General features: G+C 61.6%; 2 protein-coding genes across 3 annotated transcripts; one reads left to right on the forward strand and one right to left on the reverse strand.

Moving 5' to 3' along the window:
- Position 1: 1 nt before the first annotated feature.
- RNF115 (ring finger protein 115) lies at positions 2 to 6,892 on the forward strand. Of its 2 annotated transcripts, none has more exons than XM_080634955.1 (9): positions 2 to 269; positions 1,489 to 1,547; positions 2,024 to 2,075; positions 2,782 to 2,993; positions 3,357 to 3,428; positions 3,580 to 3,652; positions 4,542 to 4,635; positions 5,490 to 5,605; positions 6,214 to 6,892. In XM_080634955.1, exons 1-9 carry the CDS (start codon positions 186 to 188, stop codon positions 6,316 to 6,318), a joined length of 867 nt encoding a protein of 288 aa, XP_080491081.1. In that variant the 5' UTR covers positions 2 to 185; the 3' UTR covers positions 6,319 to 6,892. The 2 variants fall into 2 exon arrangements, with proteins under 2 accessions (XP_080491081.1, XP_080491082.1); XM_080634956.1 differs by having other exon boundaries at positions 2 to 251.
- A 638-nt stretch (positions 6,893 to 7,530) lies between these two features.
- ITGA10 (integrin subunit alpha 10) lies at positions 7,531 to 19,499 on the reverse strand (the record flags this gene model as incomplete). Its single annotated transcript, XM_080634861.1, has 30 exons — positions 7,531 to 7,596; positions 7,680 to 7,793; positions 7,898 to 7,993; positions 8,079 to 8,192; positions 8,263 to 8,349; positions 8,422 to 8,535; positions 9,054 to 9,138; positions 9,237 to 9,320; positions 9,406 to 9,482; positions 10,224 to 10,316; positions 10,460 to 10,601; positions 10,674 to 10,759; positions 10,832 to 10,939; positions 11,061 to 11,200; positions 11,579 to 11,745; positions 11,824 to 11,954; positions 12,034 to 12,237; positions 12,752 to 12,895; positions 12,969 to 13,117; positions 14,354 to 14,498; positions 14,716 to 14,789; positions 15,249 to 15,414; positions 16,234 to 16,384; positions 16,897 to 17,045; positions 17,441 to 17,568; positions 17,646 to 17,760; positions 17,852 to 17,940; positions 18,067 to 18,164; positions 18,576 to 18,687; positions 19,463 to 19,499. 30 exons carry the CDS (start codon positions 19,497 to 19,499, stop codon positions 7,531 to 7,533), a joined length of 3,465 nt encoding a protein of 1,154 aa, XP_080490987.1.
- Positions 19,500 to 21,323: the final 1,824 nt, after the last annotated feature.

Here is a 21,323-nt window from a genome sequence, read left to right on the forward strand (position 1 = left end):
CTCTACCCCGCGCCCTCCCCTTGCTCCGTGCTGGACTCTCTGCCCTGAGAGCAGACGAGCCGACCGGAAGTGAGCGGCTAGCGGGGGGCTGGTGGGGGGGGTGGTCTCTTGCCGGCGCCGCCGCTCTCTCCCTGCGGAGCGCCGCCTCGCTGGCCCGGCGGAGGACTGACGGCAGGAGCGAGAAGATGGCGGAGGCCTCAGCGGCCGCCGTGCCCCAGCACCGCTTCTTCTGCCACAGCTGCAAGGGCGAGGTCAGCCCCAAGCTACCGGTAAGCGCCGGGCTCGGCCCGGGGGAGAGCGCGGCCTCGGCCCCGTAGTGCCCCCGCGTGCGGCCGGGCCCGGGCCTAAGCGGCTCCCCCTGAGCCGCCCCCCCAACCCCGTGTCCCGGTATCCCGGGGCATCCCGCTCCATGTTATCCCTGAACCCCATAACCCCCCTCGCTCCCAAATCCAGCTGAGACCCCCACAATGCCCTCCTGACGTGTGTGGGGTGAGATCCCTCTGGGATCGCTGCTGTCCCTATGGAATGCTGCGGAGAGCAGGCAGGGGCGCTCCATACACCCCCCAGGGTGACCCCCGGCCTCTTTCCCTTCTCCTTCCCCTCCGCCTCCTGTTTGCCCTCCCCCAGCCGCATTCCCCTCGGGACACACCTGGGATTCCCTAGGGATGAGCTCCTGGTGGCTCCCTGCGGATGGTCCCAGGCTGGGCTGGGAACCCCCCTCTGTGGGCCTGATCCTGCCCCAGCGATGGAGTCGCTGCTCTGTGGGCTCCTGCTGGGCCCAGCCGGGTTTGGTGGGGGTGCAGTGGGTGCCCCATGGCCCTGCTGCTGCTGCAGGAGCTTGGATCTCCAGAGGGGGGGCAGAGACAGACTCCAGGGCTTTGATGGGGCTTTATGGCTCTTTGTTGGGGTTTGAGGGGGCAGTGCGGGTCTTGAGGGGTCTCTGTAGAGCGTTGGTAGGTTTCTATAGGGCTTTGATGGGGTTTTATGGGTCTGGATGGGTTTGATGGGTTCTGTTGGGGTTTGATGGGGATCTCTTGGGTCTTTGTTGGGTCTTGGTGGGGTTTGGTGGGGCTCTGGTTGGGTTTGGTGGGGCTCTGGTGGGGTTTGGTGGGGCTCTGGTGGGGTTTGGTGGGGCTCTGGTGGGGTTTGAGGGGGCTCTGGTGGGGTTTGATGGGGCTCTGGTGGGGTTTGATGGGGTCTTCATGCAGTAGAGCCCACAGATCCCACCCAAAGTTCCAGGATGGATCCCAGGGGCTGGAAGCTCACTGGGGGCTTTGGGGTTTGGTTCCAAATGAGGAAACTCTTCCCAGGAACTTTATTCCTGGTATGAGGAGCCATGAGGAGCATCAGGATCCTTCTCCTCCGGCTGCTTTTGGGCCTTCCAGGCACAGGGAGGCAGCAGGAATCCACGGTGGCTTTTTGGTGTGGAAGTTCAGGAGCTGAATTCCCAGCCTTGGTGCTTAATCCCAGCTTTCTCTGTCCTGGCAGGAATACACGTGCCCGCGGTGCGAGTCTGGCTTCATCGAGGAGGTCACTGAGGATTCCAGGTAGTTCCAGCCCTGGTTTCACCTCTCCAAAGCTATGGAACACAGGGAGAAGGCAGGGAATGCCAAAGGAAAGGGAATGTTTTGGGGTGGCTTTGGGCTTCTTGCTGTGGAGACTGAAGACGCAATGGCGGAACATTCAGATGAGAAGGGATGGGATGAGGAGGAGCAGCTTCCAAGAGGAAGAGGGAAGAGCTGGATGGAATACTGGGAAGCTGAGGGCAGTGGGACCCTGGGATGGATTGAATGGAGAAGCTGTGGCTGCCCCATCCCTGGCAGTGTCCAAGGCCAGGTTGGAGCAACCCGCTCTAGCAGAAGGTGTCCCATGGCTTTAGATGAGCTCTGAGGTCCCTTCCAAGCCAATCCAGGATTCCATGATTCTCACACTGGGGTTGCTCCTGAGCTCCATCTCTTTCAGCCTGGAATGGGATGTGGCTTTGGGAGTGTCACCTCCTCTCCTTCCCCTCTTTCTCCTCCAGCTTCCTCGATGGCAGCGGCATCGATGACAGCCCGGCCACACAGTTTGCAGAGGTGAGTGCTGCTCTCCTGCTCCTCCTTTCCACCCCGTGCTGGGATGTGCTGGGATATGTGGAAGTGTTCCTCCTGCTTGCTGCTACTCCGAGTTGTACCATGCACAGCATCCCAACCAGCTCCCTGTGTTGTGGCATGGAGCAGGAGCTGTGAGGGCTGGAAGCCTCTTTTCCCACCCCATTCCCAAACCCCCAGTGAGGGTCTGCTCCAGGGTAAGAGGAGAACAGACCTTGGGTTAGCATCGCATTCCCACCCTCAGTCCAAGGCTGCTCCTTTGCTATCCCTTCTGCACTCGTGCTCCATGTTTCTTGTCCAGTGTTCTTTGATTGCTCGTTCTCATGCTGCCATAAACCCACTTTAGAAACCCCCTACTTGTATCCATGGGAGCTGGATCCAAGGGAATGATGGAAGGAATAACCCCAAGTGGGTTTTAGGCCCACCTAAGACACAGAAAGCCCCGGGTGGCTCCATGGGATGGGTGCTGTTGCAGGGAAGAGCTGCCGTGTTGGGCTTCCTGGGGGTGGCTCAGCTGATGAGCTGGGCTATAATTAAGCACTTTAGCCAAGCTTTTTTTCCCTTGGGAGCCATGGAAACCATGGGAATGTGCTGAAGTGCTGCTGGCGAGGTGGACTTCCCAACCTCCGCTTGGCAGCGCGGCGCTGCGGGATGTGCTTCATGTGGCTTCCCCTTCTCTTCCCTCCTCCAGCTTTGGGACCACTTGGACCACACGATGTTCTTCCCGGACTTCCGACCCTTCCTGAGCAGCAGCTCCCTGGAGCAGGACAACAGGGACACCGAGAGGGGCCACCAAGCCCATGCTGACCTCTGGGGCCCCAGCCGCCCCCCCCGGCTGCCCATGACACGGAGGTACCGGGCCCGGGGCAGCTCCCGCCCCGACAGGTCTCCTGCTATCGAGGGGTGAGTGCCTCGGGAAGCACCTCCCTGTCCCGTCAATGGGAAAAGGTGGAATTTGGAGGGGGGAAGTCAGATTTGGGCAGAGAAAATGAGGTCCTGGCTCTTCTGGGTGACCAAAGGTTTGCCCATCACATGCTCTGCCCTCATTCCCCTCAGCTGGAATCAGAGCTGTGCATAGGGAAAGGGGGGTTTTGCCTGTTCCAGAGCCAGGGGGAATGCTGGGATGAGCTCTCATCCCTCCTGCCTCGTGCTGGGCCTGCCTTGGGCTTGTGTTGTGCGGGATTGGGGGTTCCTGCTGGGCTGTTGCTGCCCTGGGGTTGATCTCACCTTGTTCCTTGTCTCCTCTTCCCATCGCTCCTTCTCCAGCATAATCCAGCAGATCTTTGCAGGCTTCTTTGCAAACTCAGCACTTCCTGGCTCCCAACACCCTTTCTCCTGGTGAGTAGCACATGTGGCTTTGCTCACACCAGTCCAGACCAGTTGCCTGGCGCTGGGGAGCTCTGCTTTCCCAGTGGGGAGAGTTGTGCACAGCCCAGAGGTTCTTTGGGGTAGGGAAAGGGCTCCTTTGACCCTCTGCTCCTGTCTGCAGGAGCGGGATGCTGCATTCCAACCCCGGGGACTATGCTTGGGGACAGAGTGGCCTTGATGCCATCGTCACCCAGGTAAGACCCTCCTTGTGTGCTGGGCTTTGAGCTGGGTCCTGCTGCTGGTGGTGGGGTGGCTGCTTGTGTCTTGCCTCTCCAGGGGCCTCAGACCTTGTTCCTCTGGAGATACAGGATCTCAGCCCAAGAGCTGCTTCCTGCTGTGGTTCATAGAGGGATGAGCCCTGTCCTGCTTCCTGGAAGCTTTGACTGCCTCCTTTGAGGATTCATAGCATCTGCATGGGATGGGTTGGGTTGGAAGGGAGCTTCAAGCTCATCTAAAGCCATGGGACACCTTCCACTTGCTGCTTTGGGGGTGTCCAGCCTCCATCCCTGACATCCCAGATGGATGCTTCACCAGGAGCTAATTTGGCTGCTGGTGTCGTGCTGAATCCATCTGGTGCCATTCCCAAGGAGCCCCTGGCTCTCCCACCCTCCTCCCTGCTTCCCAAAAGGAGGCTGCATCCCACATGGCTGCTGAGAGCTGGCACCTTCCTCCCTCCCTACATCCCAGCACAGGCTCCCCGGCTTCCCATGGGATCTGGAGCATCACCTCTTCCCATCCCAGGCTTTCCTGTAGCTTCCAAAGCTCAGTGAGGCTTCTCTGCACCTTCCCTGACCATGCTTGAAGCTGTTGTTGGGTGAATTTGGGTCAGAGCTTGAAATTCCTCCGTCATGGAGCTGTAACACTGGGAAAAGAGCTCAGCCCAAGTGCAGACCTGCAGGAGCCTGGCCCACAAGTGCTCCAGGCCAGGTTGGATGGAGCTTGGAGCAACCCGGCCCAGCGGATGGTGGCCCTGGTTGAACCTGGAGGAGCTTTAAGGTCCATTCCATGATGAGCAGAAGGGAATGATGCTCCTGTTGTTTCCAAGGCAGATCCCTCCTCCTCATCCTGTTTCCCTCTCCACAGCTCCTGGGGCAGCTGGAGAACACTGGTCCCCCTCCTGCTGACAAGGAGAAGATCTCCTCCCTCCCCACAGTGACAGTAACTCAGGAACAAGTCGGTAGGTGCCACCCCCCCGTGTCACTTGTCCTCTCAAGCTTTATGGTGACCCTGGCATTCGCTGGCTGATGGAGGCCTGGATCACCACCTGGATGTGCATTGGGAGCATTGGGAAGTGCTGCTGGCACCTCTGGAGCGCAGCTCCCACCAGCAGCAGCGACCTCCATCATTCCGTAGTCTTTGTGGCACCTCTTTGGGGTGACAACCCCCCCAATGGCTTCCAAATGTTCTCTCTGATCCCGGTCACCTGGTCCTGGTCGCAGTCTCCAGGTCATGGTCCCAGAATGGGGCTTTGCTTTCTCCTCTTTCACCTTGGCTCTGACCATGTTCCTGCTCTGGAATCATGTGAAACTCCCGCCTTGCTGTGGCTTCCTCCAGACATTCCTGGCTTTGCAATGAGATCATCCTAGGGATTCTTTTCTCCCTGTGTTTGTCCTTTTCCCTCTGAGCTGCTCCATTCCTTCAGCTCAACTGCTCCAAAGGGACCAAGTGATGGGAAAACCAGTTTCCACAACAGCTTCTTGTGTTTTGGCTGGTGTTCTGAGTACACCAAAGTCTCTTCTGGGCCAGGAAACATCCATGTTGGAATGCTCAGCCTCTTTTGTTGGAATTGCTGTAACTGGGATGCCCATGGTGTGGGATCACAGGGAGCTGGGATTTACCACCTCTCAATGCACAAGGATGGGTGATGGGAGCATCCCCTTTGCGAACCTGAAGATGCAGCTCAAGTCACCTTAGTTTAACTGATCCCTTTTCCTTGTTGTCTTCAGTCCCAGGCTCTGGAATGCTGCTGGTCCCAGTTTGGCTGTGCAGAAGCCGTGTGGTGTGAGCCAAAGCTCCTCATGTCTCTTGCAGATACAGGCCTGGAGTGCCCGGTGTGCAAAGAGGACTACACGGTGGCCGAGCAGGTTCGGCAGCTGCCCTGCAACCACTTCTTCCACAGCAACTGCATCGTGCCCTGGTTAGAGCTGGTAAGAGCCTCTGTCCCTGCTCCAGGCCCTTTGGGCATCCTGGAATCCTGGAATGGGTTGGCTTGGAAGGGCCACCTTCCACTAGAGCAGGTTGCACCAAGCCCCGTCCACCCTGGACTTGAACACTGCCAGGGATGGGGCATCCAAACCTTCTCCCTTCAACCCATTCCAGTGTCCCACCTTCTTCCGAATATACCATCTAGCTCTTCCCTCTTCCTGTTGGAAACTTCCTTCTCATCCCACCCCTCCACCCATTCTCATCTCAATGTTCTGGGTATAATCCCCCTGGGAAAGCGACCATTTGAGCAGCATTCCCTGAATCCTGGAATCAATCAGATTGGAAAAGACCTTTAGGCTCCTCAAGTCCATTCCCCACCACTAACCCATGGCACTGAGGGCTTTGCCTATAAAGTTTGGGAACACTTCCAGTGACTCCACCATTCCCTGAGCAGCCTGTTCCAATGCCTGAGCATCCTTTAGGTGGATAAACTCTTCCCAGTATCCAACCTAAGCCCTTCCTGGTGCAGCCTGAAGACACTTCCTCTTGTCCCTCATCCTTCTTGTCCCATATCCCAATTTGTCCCTCATCCCTCCCCTTTCTCTTGCAGCACGACACGTGTCCCGTGTGCAGGAAGAGCCTCAAGGGGGAGGATTCCAGCCGGCACCCGCCGGAGGCCTCTGCCAGCCAAGTGCAGGAGCGATGGACTTTCTGATGCTCCCGAGCTTCCCGGGGGGCTCTGCCTGGAGCATCCCCCCCCAATGTACATTGTATTCCAATTCCAACCTCCAAATCCAACCCAGAGTAGCAGGAACCATAGAGCAGGGAGGGACCCACTGCACCGAGTGCTGGCTCTCTCTCCCGAATCCTTCTCCCAGTGTCTCCATTGGAATCGCCTCTCTAGTCCGAAATTCCTTTCTTTTGGAGTGATTTGCCTTGAGTTTTATACTTTGGGAGCCCTTTACCCCATTCCAAGGGGGGGGCAGCCCCCTCCTGGCACAGAGGTTGGGGTGGTAAAGGGGACTTGGGGCTTCTCCCCTCTGCCCCCTCGCAGCGGGAGGGGGTTGGAAGTGAATCCAGGAGGATTTGGTTGGGGATTCCTTTGGCACTGGAGCAACGGTGGCTGTCACACACCATTGGAGGTGTCTCAGGTGAGGCCAAGGGGACGGGAGCGTGGTTGGGCCCCGGCTCTGAGCAGGATTTAGTGGCTTGGGGGGGGTTGGCTCCTCTGGGTCTGTCCAAGCCTCTCCCCGCCCAGCACCATTCCGGGTTGTACCCTATGGACCACATTAAAGGCAACCTTTAGGAACCCACTTGACCTGTGCAGCCTCTTTACCCCCAAACCCTGATGTGGACCCACCTCAACCCTCCCTTTGATCTGTCCCTTCTTTGTTGTTGTGGATATTTGTCCTGTTGGGCTTTCCCCCCCCCATTTCTGTGCCATTTCATCCCTATTTGACTTATTTACATCACACCCCCCTTTGTGCTCACAGCATCACCTCATGGTGCTGTCAGACCCCTGGGCAGAGGGGGGATGGTTTGGGTACCAGCACTCCTGCATCCCTGGTACCGCGTGCTCCTGCATCCCGGGTACCGCGCGCTCCTGCATCCCGGGTACTGCACGCTCCTGCATCCCGGGTACCAGCATTGAGCACCTCCGCAGAGCTGAGCTTTATTGGTGGAGCTGCTCCTTCCCACCCGCTGCTCCCCCCTTTTCCCCACCTCCACGACCCTTCAGGTGACACTTGGGGGGCTCCTTCCTCCTTCTCCCGACCTCTCGTGGCTGCATCCCGGTGCCAGCACAATCCAGCCCCGGTGGAGGCATCGCCCTCCGCAAGGATGGAGCCGAGGTTGGGGGGGGGCAGGGTCCCGAGCCCCTGGTGGTCCCCAAGGCCACGGTGCTGGGCGCCAGGGGCCCCTCCTGCCCTCACTGCGTCTCCTGCTCTTCCTCCTCCTCCTCCTTGGGGGGTTTCTTGCGGGTGAAGAAGCCGAGCTGGGGGAGAGAAGAGGATGGAGGGTGAGGATGGAGGGAGCAGGGGGATGTAGAACAGAGCCCCCCCCCCGGCCCCACCTCACCTTCCAGAGGCAGAAGATGATGAGCGCCAGGAGGAGCAGCCCCCCCAGGATGCTGCCCACCAGGATCCAGAGGGACACAGGCACCCTCTTCCCCTGCAGGATTTCCAGCACCATCTCCAGGACGAAGGAGGAGCCACAGGGAGAAAGTGGGAATTAGGGGGGAAGTCCCTGCCACCTGCACCCCACACTGGGGATGCGGGGTCTGGGGGGGCTCCTACCTCCCTGCGCTGCGCCCCCTCCTCCAGCACCAGCGCGCTGCTGGGCGGGACCTGCAGCCAGGCGCTGCTGAGCACCTGCACGCTGCGGAATGGAGCCTTGGGGGGAAACGGGATGGGATGGGATGGGATGGTCCCACCTCATGTCCTCCCCCGTCACCCATATCCCCCCAGCACCCCTCACCCCATGGAAGAACGCGGTGTGGATGCTGCGCAGGATGTGGACCGAGACCTCGTCCCCGCGGTGCAGCGGCCCCAGGCGGCAGCTGAGCTCCTGGCACCAGGCGTTGGTGCAGTCCTGGGGGGGGGACAGGGGGTGATGGGATCTGGGGGTGCAGGGGGGATGCGCTGCCCCCCCCGCCGCTCACCAGCCGCTCCACGCGCTGCAGGTCCTCGGGCTGCACCGGCACCACCGCGGCCGTGCCCTCGGGGGGGGTCCGCAGCACGCAGGTGGCCTGGGGGGGGCACGCAGGGGCTCAGCCGCAGCGGGTGCAGGGACCCCCCGAGCCCCCCCCCGCAGGACTCACGTTGTGGGGCAGGACGCGGGTGACCGGCAGGAGCGGGACCCGGCGCGGGCCCAGCGCGGGCAGCGCCAGGCGCAGGGACAGGCCCCGCACCGGGAAGCACCCGAGGTTCTGCACCTGGGGGGGAATGGGGTGAGACCCCCCCGGACTGCCCCGTATCCTGCATCCCCGTATCCCGCATCCACATACCCCTCATCCCCACACCCCCATATCCTGCATCCCCATATCCTGCATCCCCATATCCTGCATCCACATATCCTGCATCCACATATCCTGCATCCCCGTATCCCGCATCCACATACCCCTCATCCCCACACCCCTATATCCTGCATCCCCATATCCTGCATCCCCGTATCCTGCATCCACATATCCTGCATCCACATATCCTGCATCCCCATATCCTGCATCCCCGTATCCTGCATCCACATATCCTGCATCCCCGTATCCTGCATCCCTGTATCCTGCATCCCCGTATCCTGCATCCCCGTATCCTGCATCCCCATATCCTGCATCCCCATATCCTGCATCCCCGTATCCTGCATCCCCGTATCTTGCATCCCCGTATCCTGCATCCCCGTATCCTGCATCCCCATATCCCGCACCTCCATATCCCACCCCCATATCCCATATCCCACCTTCACTGTGGTCCGGAATTCTGGGCCAGGACCATGGGGGAAGGTGCCGGGGGGGTGAATCTCGTAACGGCGCAGGTTGGAATCGCTGTGGGACGAGATGGGATCGGATCCGCCCCCAGCACCATAAACACCCCCAGTGCCATAAATCTCCCGCCCAGTTGATCCCTGCTCCATGTCTCCTACGTGGAGAGGAAGAGGTCGGGCTGGTAGCGGATGGGCACCGAGAGCTGGACCACGTTGTCCTCCTGCCTGGCCTCGGAGCTGTCACTGGGGGGAGGGAGAGTGAGGGGGGACCCTGAGGACCCCCCCAGTACCCCCGCTATGGGGGCAGCCCCCAGCACCCTGCTCCTACCTGGTGGCCTCCAGGGTGACATTGGCTTGGTCCAGGAGCACGGAGCAGCTGAACTCCAGCTCCAGGGTAAAGGAGAGCTATGGGTGGCAATGGGTGGCAATGGGTGCCAGTGGGTGGCAATGGGTGCCAATGGGTGCCAATGGGTGCCAGTGGGTGGCAATGGGTGCCAATGGGTGCCAATGGGTGCCAATGGGTGCCAATGGGTGGCAATGGGTGACAATGGGGTAGCAATGGGTGGCAATGAGGTGGCAATGGGTGGCAATGGGGTGGCAATGGGTGACAATGAGGTGGCAATGGGTGGCAATGGGGTGGCAATGGGGTGGCAATGGGTGACAATGAGGTGGCAATGGGTGGCAATGGGGTGGCAATGGGTGACAATGGGATGGCAATGGGGTGGCAATGGGTGACAATGGGGTGGCAATGGGTGACAATGGGGCGGCAAAGGGGTGGCAATGGGTGACAATGAGGTGGCAATGAGGTGGCAATGGGTGACAATGGGGTGGCAATGGGGTGGCAATGGGGTGCAATTAGGTGGCAATGAGGTGGCAATGGGTGACAATGGGGTGGCAGTGGGTGGCAATAGGTGACAATGGGGTGGCAATGGGTGGCAATGGGCGACAATGGGGTGGCAGTGAGTGGCAATGGGTGGCAGTGGGTGGTAATAAGTGGCAATGAGGTGGCAGTGGGTGGCAATGGGGTGGCAATGGGTGGCAATGGGTGACAATGAGGTGGCAGTGGGTGACAATGGGGTGGTAATGGGTGGCAATGGGGTGGCAGTGGGGTGGGATGGGTGCTCTGGGGGGGTCCCCTGTCCCTACCTTGGCCATTGAGGGGAACACGGGGTACCCAACGCTGCAGAGCCGGCGGTGCCCCGGCAGTGCCCAGCATTCCAGCTTCACCGGGCTGGGGTCCTGCCGTGGGGACACACGGGTCACCTATGGCTGGGGGGGGTCCGGAGCAGCAGGGACCCTCATCTCCCACCCGGGATGGGTTGAGGGATCCATATGGGACCAAAGGGACCCCATCTCTCCCAAGTCATGGGGGGATCCCGTACCTGGAGCGTAAGGCTGGAGAAGTGGAGGTTGCCGGAGTAGCGGAGCTCCAGGCTGGCATTGTAGGCGTTCTCCTCCCTGTTCTCCAGCACCACGTCCACCAGCACCTTCCTCCTGCCCTTGCGCAGGACGTGGGGGCTCTGCCTGCGGCACCCAGCGTGGTCACAGCCCCAGAGCACAGCTCAGCCCCAGGGGCACCCCGGGGATCCCCCATACCTGGAGCCCACGATGTCCATGGTGGCCTTGAGCACCAGGTCGGTGACGCACTCATTGTCCTCCCCGCACTCCTTGAAGAAGGGGATCTGGAAGGAGCCGGGTGTGATTCCCGATGCCAAGAGTGGGGGAAGGACCCTGGGAGGGATCCCAGCACCCACCAGCTTCCGGATGGTGGTGGGCGATGCCTCATCCAGCACCGGTCCACTGGGATCAGCCATGGCCAAGCTGAGGGTGATGCTGAGGGGACGCAGATAGTCCGTGGTGTCCTGGGAAGGATGAGGGGGTCCCAGTGAGCCCCTGGTGCTATGGGATGCTCCAGGGACACCAGAGATGTTCCAGGGACTCCCAGAATGCCTCAGGGGCACCCGGGATGCTCCAGGGGCTCACCAGGACATGGAATGGGAAGCGGAGGCAGCTTGGCTGCTCCGGCCACAGCTCGAGGTGCTGCTGCAGCAGGCGCCTTGCACCCGAGTCGAAGATGGCCCGAGCCGGGGTCCCCTCCTCCAGGGATACGTTGTACTGGAGCCCTGTGCCGGGAGAACGATGGCATCACCCATGGGGATGGAATACCCCCGGAGTGGCACGTGGGGCTGTGGGGCTAGCACTGGGGTGCTCTGGAGACACCCTGGGATGGTCCAAGGGTTCTCTAGGGACAGCCTGGGATATTCAAGAGACACCCTGGGATGCTCAGGAACACCAGGGATGCTCCAGGAACAACTGGGATGCTGATGGGATGCTCCAAGGTCACCTGGGATTCCTCTGGGACACCCTGGGCTTCTCCAGGACCCCCTAGGATTCCGCAGGGACACCAGGGATGCTCTAAGGCCCACCTGGGACGCATCCAGGGATGCTCCAGGGACACCCCTGGGATGCTCCAGCCCCCCCATGGCCGCCGCCGCACTCACGGAAGCCGCTCTGGGCCCGGCCGCGGGCGCGCTCCGAGGCGCGGAGGCAGAGGCGGGCGCGGAGGCAAACGGCGGCGGCACCGGCGCGGCGGCAGCTCCGCTGCGTGACGCTGATGACCGGAGGCTCCACCCGCAGCGACGCCGTCACCCGCACGATCCGGCGGGACCTGCAACGCCCACCCCGGTGTGGGGGCTCCGCGGGGGCAGCGCGGGCCGGGACCCGCAGCCCCGTGCCCAGCACTCACCGCAGCAGCACGGCCGCCCCCTGCGCCCCCACGGCCAGGTCCACCAGCCCGTCCCCGTCCATGTCCCGCCGCCCGTCCACGCTGCGCCCGAAGTAGCTGAGGGTGGGAGCCAGCGCCGCCGCCTCGATGCGCTGCGGGATGCGGGAGCGCTGCCTCGTACGAGGTTGGGCTCCCCCCCCCCCCCAGCCCCGGTTCCTGCCCCCGTCTCACCTGCTTGTAATGGGGCAGGAGGCTCCCCGCCGCCCCGTGGTAGATGTAGACGGCTCCGCGGTGCCCGTCCTCCAGCGGCGCCCCCACCGCCGCGTCGTTGAAGCCGTCGTGGTTGAGGTCCGGGACCGCGGCCATGGAGTACCCGAAGCGGGAATCCTGCGGCCTCGGCCCCGCGAGCAGGGTCCCGGCAGGGGCCAGGAGCCGCTGAGGGGCACGGAGCGGCCTCGGTACCCGCGGGAGCACCGGGAGGTGGGGGGGGACAGGGGGTCCCCTGGGCAATGGAACCCCCCCAAATCCTGCCGCCAATCTCACTGCATCCCCCCAAATTCCATTGCAGCCTCGTAATCCCACTGCATCCCCCCCAATCCCACTGCATCCCCCAATCCCATTGCATCCCCCCCAATTCCATTGCATCCCTGTAATCCCGCTGCATCCCCCAATCCCACTGCATGCCCCCAAGTTCCATTGCATGCCCCCCAAATCCCACTGCATCCTCCCCAATCCCATTGCATTCCCCCAATCCCACTGCATCCCCCCCAATCCCACTGCATCCCCCTCAAATTTCATTGCATCCTCCCCAATCCTGCTGCATCTCCCTCAATCCCCTTGCATTCCTCCCAATCCCATTGCATTCCTCCCAATCCCATTGCACTCCTCCCAATCCCATTGCATCCCCCCAATCCCATTACATCCCCTCCAATCCCACTGCACCCCTCACCTGCCCCACTGTGTACAGGTACACCCGCCCCATCTCCCTGCTCTGCTCCCCCAGGTACATGGGAGCCGCCACCAGCAGCACATCGGTGGCACCGTCCCCATCCACGTCCAAGGCACAGACCTCGCTCCCGAAGTAGGAGCCGATCTGGGGGTGCAGCAGGGCTGGGTCAGCCTGGGGCTGCCATGGGGCCCCCTCACCTGCCCCACACAGCCCCTACCTGCTCCCCTGTCAGTGCCTGCACCACCGTCACGGCCCCCGTGGTGTCCATGTGGAAGAGGATGACCTTGCCCTTGTGCTGGAAGCGAGGGGCTCCGGCCACGTAGAGCTGCTGCCCCCCCGGCAGCCGCAGCGAGGACACGGCGTAACCTGGAGCAGGGACACAGGATGGTGGTGGCATCCCCTGGTAAGGTTGGGTCCCCAGTGGGCAGTGGGTACCGAGTGTCCCAGTGGCACCGAGCATCCCATGGTATCAAGCATCCCAGGGACACAGGGCATCCTGGTGGCACTGAGCATCCCAGGGACACAGGGCATCCTGGGGACATCGAGCATCCCAGGGACACAGGGCATCCTGGGGACATCGAGCATCCCAGGGACACAGGGCATCCTGGGGACATCGAGCATCCCAGGGACACAGGGCATCGTGGGGACATCGAGCATCCCAGGGACACAGGGCATCGTGGGGACATCAAGCATCCCAGGGACACAGGGCATCCTGGGGACATCGAGCATCCCAGGGACACAGGGCATCCTGGGGACATCGAGCATCCCAGGGACACAGGGCATCCTGGGGACATCGAGCATCCCAGGGACACAGGGCATCGTGGGGACATCGAGCATCCCAAGGACACAGGGCATCCTGGGGACATCGAGCATCCCAGGGACACAGGGCATCGTGGGGACATCGAGCATCCCAGGGACACAGGGCATCCTGGTGGCACTGAGCATCCCAGGGACACAGGGCATCCTGGGGACATCGAGCATCCCAGGGACACAGGGCATCCTGGGGACATTGAGCATCCCAGGGACACAGGGCATCCTGGTGGCACTGAGCATCCCAGGGACACAGGGCATCCTGGGGACATCGAGCATCCCAGGGACACAGGGCATCCTGGGGACATCGAGCATCCCAGGGACACAGGGCATCGTGGGGACATTGAGCATCCCAGGGACACAGGGCATCCTGGGGACATCGAGCATCCCAGGGACACAGGGCATCCTGGGGACATCGAGCATCCCAGGGACACAGGGCATCCTGGGGACATCGAGCATCCCAGGGACACAGGGCATCCTGGGGACATCGAGCATCCCAGGGACACAGGGCATCCTGGTGGCACTGAGCATCCCAGGGACACAGGGCATCGTGGGGACATTGAGCATCCCAGGGACACAGGGCATCGTGGGGACATCGAGCATCCCAGAGGTACCGAGCATCCCAGGGACACTGAGCATCCTTGGGGCATTGAACACCTCAGGGTACTGAGCATCCCAGGGCCACAGAGCACTCCGGGCACACTGAGCATCCTTCAGCTGCTGCTGAACCCCCATTTGTCCCACATCCCTGGGACACAGAGCATCCCTCGGGATATCTCCCCGCCCCCATACCCAAATAAGCCGCGTGATTCTTCAGCTCCAGGGGGAATTCCTTCTGGAAGGCTTTCCTGGGTGGGACAATGCGGCCCCGCTGGCTCTCCTCCAGCACAGCCCCGTCCCAGTCATAGGCCCCCACCATGCCAAAGAGGATCCCATCCTGGAGGTGGAAACATGGGATATGATGCTGGGAGCTTGGGAGGAAGCGTGTGTCGTGCCTCGAGGACACCACGTGTATGGCGATGCCTCATTGTCCCCAGACCCTACCATGACAGGGATGCACAGCCACGGGAAGGGCTGAGGAGCGTTTTCCACTTCCACAAATCCTGCTCCAGCCCTTCCCTGGAGCCGGATCCTGCCCATCCCAACAGCCTCACCTCAAGGGGGTGGATGGAGAAACCAATCTGGGACATCTCCAGCTCAAAGGAGCTCTCGTTGTACCCGTGGGTGCCTGGGGAGGGAGGAGGAGATGGGATTGGAGTCATGGAATCAGTCAGGGTGGGAAAGAGCTTCAAGATCACCCAGTCCAACTGCTCCTGAGCACTAACCCATGGCAGTAACGGGCACGGTTTGGGAACACTTCCAGGGATGGTGACTGCATCACCGTTCAATCCCTGACCACTCTCTGGTGGATAAACTCTTCCTAATCTCCATCTAAACATCCCCCGGTGCAGCTTGAGGCCGGTTCCTCTTGTCCCATCCCTTGGGAGGAGAGCCCAGCCCCTCCTGGCTCCATCCTCCTCTCAGGCACTTGTAGGGAGCGATCAGGTCCCCCCTGAGCCTTTTCTCCATCAGAACCCCCCCGGTTCCTCAGCTGCTCCTCATGGGACTTGTGTTGATCCCAGGTGTGATTCCAGCTGGTTGCCCGCAGCCTCCCGGGGATCCCAGCCCGGATCCAGCCCCACGGCACCTTCCAGGCTGAAGATGCGGTCCCCCAGCGCATCCACGATGTCGTTGAGGGCGGCCTCGTCGCTCACATTGAAGAAGTATTTCTCATCCGGGTCACTGGCGATGGACTTGATCTCCCGGATGAAATCCTCGGGATCCTGCTGCCGGCGCAGGTAGTGGCCCAGGACCTGTCAGGAGCGGATGCAGCAGGACGTGGGATGAGGATCCCAGTAGTGGATGTGGGAGCAGATGCAGCAGCATGGGGATGGGGATTCAGTCAGGACACGGGACTGGATGCAGGTGGGATGCAGGATGGAGATTCAGTTGGGACGTGGGATGGGGATGCAGTGGGATGCAGGAAGGGGATTCAGTTGGGATGAGGGAGTGCATGCAGCCAGGGTGAAGGATGGGGATGCAGTGGGATGTGGATACAGGCAGGATGCAGGACAGGGATGCAGTCAGGATGTGGGAGTGGATACAGGATGGGGATCCCGGTGGTGGATGCAGGACAGGGATGCAGCGGGATATGGGCTGGGGATGCAGCAGGATGGGGATGCAGCCAGGATGTGGGATGGGGATGCAGTGGGATGGGGATGGGGATCCTGGTGGTGGATGTGGGATGAGGACGCAGCGGGATGGGGATGGAGTGGGATGTGGAATGAGGACCAGATGCAGTGGGATGAGGATCCCAGTGGTGGAAGAGAGGCAGGGATGAAGCTGGGATGCAGGAGCAGAGGCAGCGGGACGCAGGATGGGGATGCAGGTGGGATGCAGGATGGGATGCAGGTGGGATGCAGGTGGGATGCAGGATGGGGATGCAGGTGGGATGCAGGATGGGGATGCAGGATGGGGATGCAGGATGGGGATGCAGGATGGGGATGCAGGTGGGATGCAGGATGGGATGCAGGTGGGATGCAGGATGGGGATGCAGGTGGGATGCAGGATGGGGATGCAGGATGGGGATGCAGGATGGGGATGCAGGTGGGATGCAGGATGGGGGCACTCACGGCGATGGCGTAGCGGGTGACGTTGCGGCGCTCACACTCCCACAGTGCCTCGGGCAGCTCCTCCCCGTCGTGGGACTCCCCGTCCGTCACCACGATGAGCAGGCGCGTGGCATCCGTGCGCCCCCCCCGCTCTGCGCTGAACGCGGCCGTGCTGGGGGGGGGTCAGGGGCTGATCCCGGTCCCGAGCCTCAGCCTGATCCCAGCCCTGCCCTGATCCCAACCTGCAAGACTGACTCATCCCAACCATGATCCCAACCTGACCCCGATCTCAATCCCAACCCTCATCCCACCCCCAATCCTGATCCAAATCCCCACCCTGACTCAAATCTTAATCCCAATCCTGACCCTGATCCCAATCCTGACCCTGATCTTGACTTCAATACTATTCCTGACCCCAATTTCACCCCCAATCCCAATCCTGACCCAAATCCCAGCCCCAACTCAAATCTTAATCCCGATTCTGACCCTGATCCCAATCCCAGTCCCAATCCTCACCCTGACTCTAACCCCAACCGCATTTCTCATCCCATTTCCAACACAACAATGACCCCAGTCCTCACCCGATTCCTACTACCAGAGCCCAGCTCTGACCCCAACCCAATTCCAGATCCAATCCCATTACAGATCCCAGCCCCACTCCAGATCCCATTCCCAGTCCCGCACCATGCCTGCCGGATGGCGAGCGCCGTGCGCGTCTCCCTGCCCTCCTGCCGGCTGATGTTCTTGGCTGCAGCCACCACGTCCTCCACCGTGTGGAACCGGCCCAGGTCCCACTCGTGCACCGCCAGCTCCCCGTACTGCAGCACCCCGACCTGTGCCAGGGGACAGGGACATCATCCCGGGAATGGTGGCATCACCTCCGGGACAACAGCAGTGCCCTGGGGACAACGGCATCACTGCAGGGATGGGTGGCATCACTGTGGGGATGATCACTATGGGGGTGACATTGGCACAGAGACACCAATCTCATGCTGGGGACTATGGCATCAGCCCAGGGATGTTGTCAGCATCCCAGGGCTGACATTGGCACAGGGACATCATGCTGGGGACAATGGCATCACCCCAGAGGCGGCATCCCCATGGGGACAAGAGCATTGCCCTAAGGATAATGGCATCAACCCAAGGCCCTGGGACCCTGTTAAGGCCCTGAGGACTCTATTTGGTCTCTGGGGACCTCATCACAGCCCTGGGGATCCCCCAGGATCACCTGGATCTGCCCGGGCCCAATGAAGAACTTGCTGAGGATGTTGCTGAGGAAGTTCTGCACCTCGTACCAGGGGTAGATGCTGTTGGAGCCATCCAGGACGATGACGATGTCCATGTACGTGGAGCAGCCTGCGGGGTCGGGGGGACAGGGCTGGCACCGGCGCGTCCCTGCGTGTCCCGCCCCGCATCCCAAGCCCCACACTCACGCTGTGCTGTGGGCGCCACGGTCCCCACCGCCCGCAGGTCCCCATCCAGGCGGGCGCAGATGCCGGTGCTGAAGAGCGAGGTGCCGCACGGCTGGGACCAAAGCGGGGCACAAGCCTGGCCGGGGTGGGGGGACACGGGGACACACGGAATGTGGCTTGGAGCCATCCACATCCCGGCCTCAGTTTCCCTTCGGGGGAGCTCTCACCATGAATCCCCCATCTTTAGAGTCCAGCAGCGTCATCCCAAAGTGCACGTTGTGCTCGGGCAGCGGGGAGAGCCACGGGGCTGCGGATCCTATGGGAAAGCAGGGATACGAGGGGTCAGCACCGGGATTACCCCCCCCCCCCCCCCGAGCCCCACCGCGGCTCGGGAATGGCGCCAGGGGCAGGGACCCCCCCGTCCCGATGGACGCGGCGGTACCGAGGTCGGCTCTGGCGCAGGGCTCGCCGCGGGCTCCGACGTGGCACTTGTAGACGGCTCCGCGGCGGTCGCCGTCCCACGGGGCCGCCACCAGCAGCCTGCGGGGACACGGCGGGTCCCGGCACCGCCCGGCTGCGGCTGCCCGGGAGCGGCGCCAGCGCGGCCCAAGCTCCGGCCGGGAATGCCGGGATCGGCCCCGGAGCGACCCCGGGGAGCCCCAGCTCCGATCCCAGCCCGGAGCCCCCGAGCCCCGTTCCTGCCCCGGGAATCACGGAGGGCGCTCCGCCAGCTGCTCCCTGCCTCCATCCCCCCTTTCCCTGCTCGATTTCCCCCTTTCCTGCCAAGTTTCCCTGCCTCAGTTTCCCCTTCAGGACACCACCACCCCTGCCCTGCCCCACACCTCCACCCCATGGGGACGCTTTAGCCCCCACAATGGCCGCCTCCCCATCCTCACCCCATAGCACCCATGGGTGCCCCCTCCGCCCCATAGCACCCGTGGGTGCACTCACCACCGCTCTGTGCCATTCACCCACTGCAGCACCTTGTACCCGAACTGGGCCTGGGCTGGGCCATGGAAGAGCCGCGGATGGGTCACGTCGATGTTGAACCCCACACACAGGCCTGGGGGGCAGGAGGGGTTGGGGGGATCCTCGGGACCCACACATGGGGTCACAGCCCCGGGATTGGGGTGGCAAAGGGGGAGATCCCGGGGCGGGCATTGGAGCAGCTGCACCCCATATATAGCACCCCACATACAGCACTGGCACCCCATATATAGCACCCCACATACAGCACTGGCACCCCATATACAGCACCCCACATATAGCACCAGCACCTCATATACAGCACCCCACATACAGCACTGGCACCCCATCTGTAGCACCCAGCACCACACACATAGCACTGGCACCCTATATATAGCACCCCATACACAGCGCTGGCACCCCATATACAGCACCCCACATACAGCACCCCACATGTAGCACTGGCACCTCATATATAGGACCTAGCACCCCACATATAGCTCCCCACATACAGCACTGGCAGCCCACATACAGCACCCAGCACCCATGGGTGCCTCAGTTCCCCCTTTCCCGCCTCAGCTTCCCCTTCCTGGACGTGCCCGCAGTGGCCGGGTGGAAACCCCCAACCCAGCATCCCCATTTTGGCCCAGTTTTGCCCTTTTCCCCCCAAACCGCATGGATTTCCCCACTTCCCAGCTCCTCCAAGTGGGATCCGGCTTCTCCCCACACATCCAGGAGGAATTTTGGGATCCCCCATCCCAAAAGATGCCCCAAATCGGGATGACTTCCCCCCAGAACCCCTCCGAGTTGAGGCTCGCACCTTCCCCTACGAATCCCACCCCAAATCCCATTGGATCTGGGGGCGCCGTTACCTGGGAGCAGGAGGATCCAGCAGCCGGCCCCCGCCATGGCCGTGGCTCAAAGGTGACTCTGTCTCCGTCTGGGATGGGTTTTTTTTTTTTCCCTCTTTTTGGAGTTTTTCCATAGTTTTTCGCCCTCCTCCTTCGCCTCCCATTGGCTGCTATAAATAACCCGCCCGAGCGGGGCTTTTTGGGGGGAGAAACGCTGGAAAAACAGGCAAAGCGGTGGAAAACCATGGAAAAACAGAGGAGGGGAAGGAAGGAGCGGGTGGGACGATGCGGGATCATTGCGGGGGGGGTTCCTCTTATCCCAGCGGCTCCCCCCCATCCCTAAGGAAGCGAACCCCATGGATGAGGCGGCGCCATCCCCAAGGACTCGGCTCCAAGGCGGGATGTTGGGATGGGCATTGAGGGGTGCCACGTCCTCCGGGTGACACTGCCACCTCCCGGACACTGTTCCCATCTCCCGGACACTGTTCCCATCTCCTGGACACTGTTCCCACCTCCTGGACACTGTTCCCACCTCCCGGACACTGTTCCCACCTCCCGGACACTGTTCCCATCTCCCGGACACTGTTCCCATCTCCTGGACACTGTTCCCACCTCCCGGACACTGTTCCCACCTCCCGGACACTGTTCCCATCTCCCGGACACTGTTCCCATCTCCTGGACACTGTTCCCACCTCCTGGACACTGTTCCCATCTCCCGGACACTGTTCCCATCTCCTGGACACTGTTCCCATCTCCTGGACACTGTTCCCACCTCCTGGACACTGTTCCCATCTCCCGGACACTGTTCCCATCTCCTGGACACTGTTCCCACCTCCTGGACACTGTTCCCATCTCCCGGACACTGTTCCCATCTCCTGGACACTGTTCCCATCTCCCGGACACTGTTCCCATCTCCTGGACACTGTTCCCATCTCCCGGACACTGTTCCCACCTCCTGGACACTGTTCCCATCTCCCGGACACTGTTCCCATCTCCTGGACACTGTTCCCACCTCCTGGACACTGTTCCCACCTTCCGGACACTGTTCCCATCTCCCGGACACTGTTCCCATCTCCTGGACACTGTTCCCATCTCCTGGACACTGTTCCCATCTCCCGGACACTGTTCCCATCTCCTGGACACTGTTCCCATCTCCTGGACACTGTTCCCATCTCCTGGACACTGTTCCCACCTCCCGGACACTGTTCCCATCTCCTGGACACTGTTCCCATCTCCTGGACACTGTTCCCATCTCCTGGACACTGTTCCCATCTCCCGGACACTGTTCCCATCTCCTGGACACTGTTCCCATCTCCTGGACACTGTTCCCACCTCCCGGACACTGTTCCCATCTCCTGGACACTGTTCCCATCTCCTGGACACTGTTCCCATCTCCCGGACACTGTTCCCACCTCCCGGACACTGTTCCCATCTCCTGGACACTGTTCCCATCTCCTGGACACTGTTCCCATCTCCCGGACACTGTTCCCATCTCCTGGACACTGTTCCCATCTCCCGGACACTGTTCCCATCTCCTGGACACTGTTCCCACCTCCCGGACACTGTTCCCACCTCCCGGACACTGTTCCCATCTCCTGGACACTGTTCCCACCTCCCGGACACTGTTCCCATCTCCTGGACATCGTTCCCAGCCTCCTGTTCATGGTCCCCATCTCCAGTTCTTGGTCCCAGTCCCCAGTTCCTGGCCCCATGATTCCCATGGGATCAGGGACTGGATGTCAGGGAATGGGATCATGGGATCTGGAACCTCAGGGGATCAGGAAATGGATCCAGGGAATAGGGGGAATTGGGGACAGCATTGGGGGGGGGAGATCCCCAGGGAATTCGGGACTGGCTCCATGGAGGGATTGGATTCCAGGGA

This window comes from Psittacula echo (genome assembly GCF_963264785.1).
Source record: "Psittacula echo genome assembly, chromosome: 26".
NCBI classification, from domain to species: domain Eukaryota; kingdom Metazoa; phylum Chordata; class Aves; order Psittaciformes; family Psittacidae; genus Psittacula; species Psittacula echo.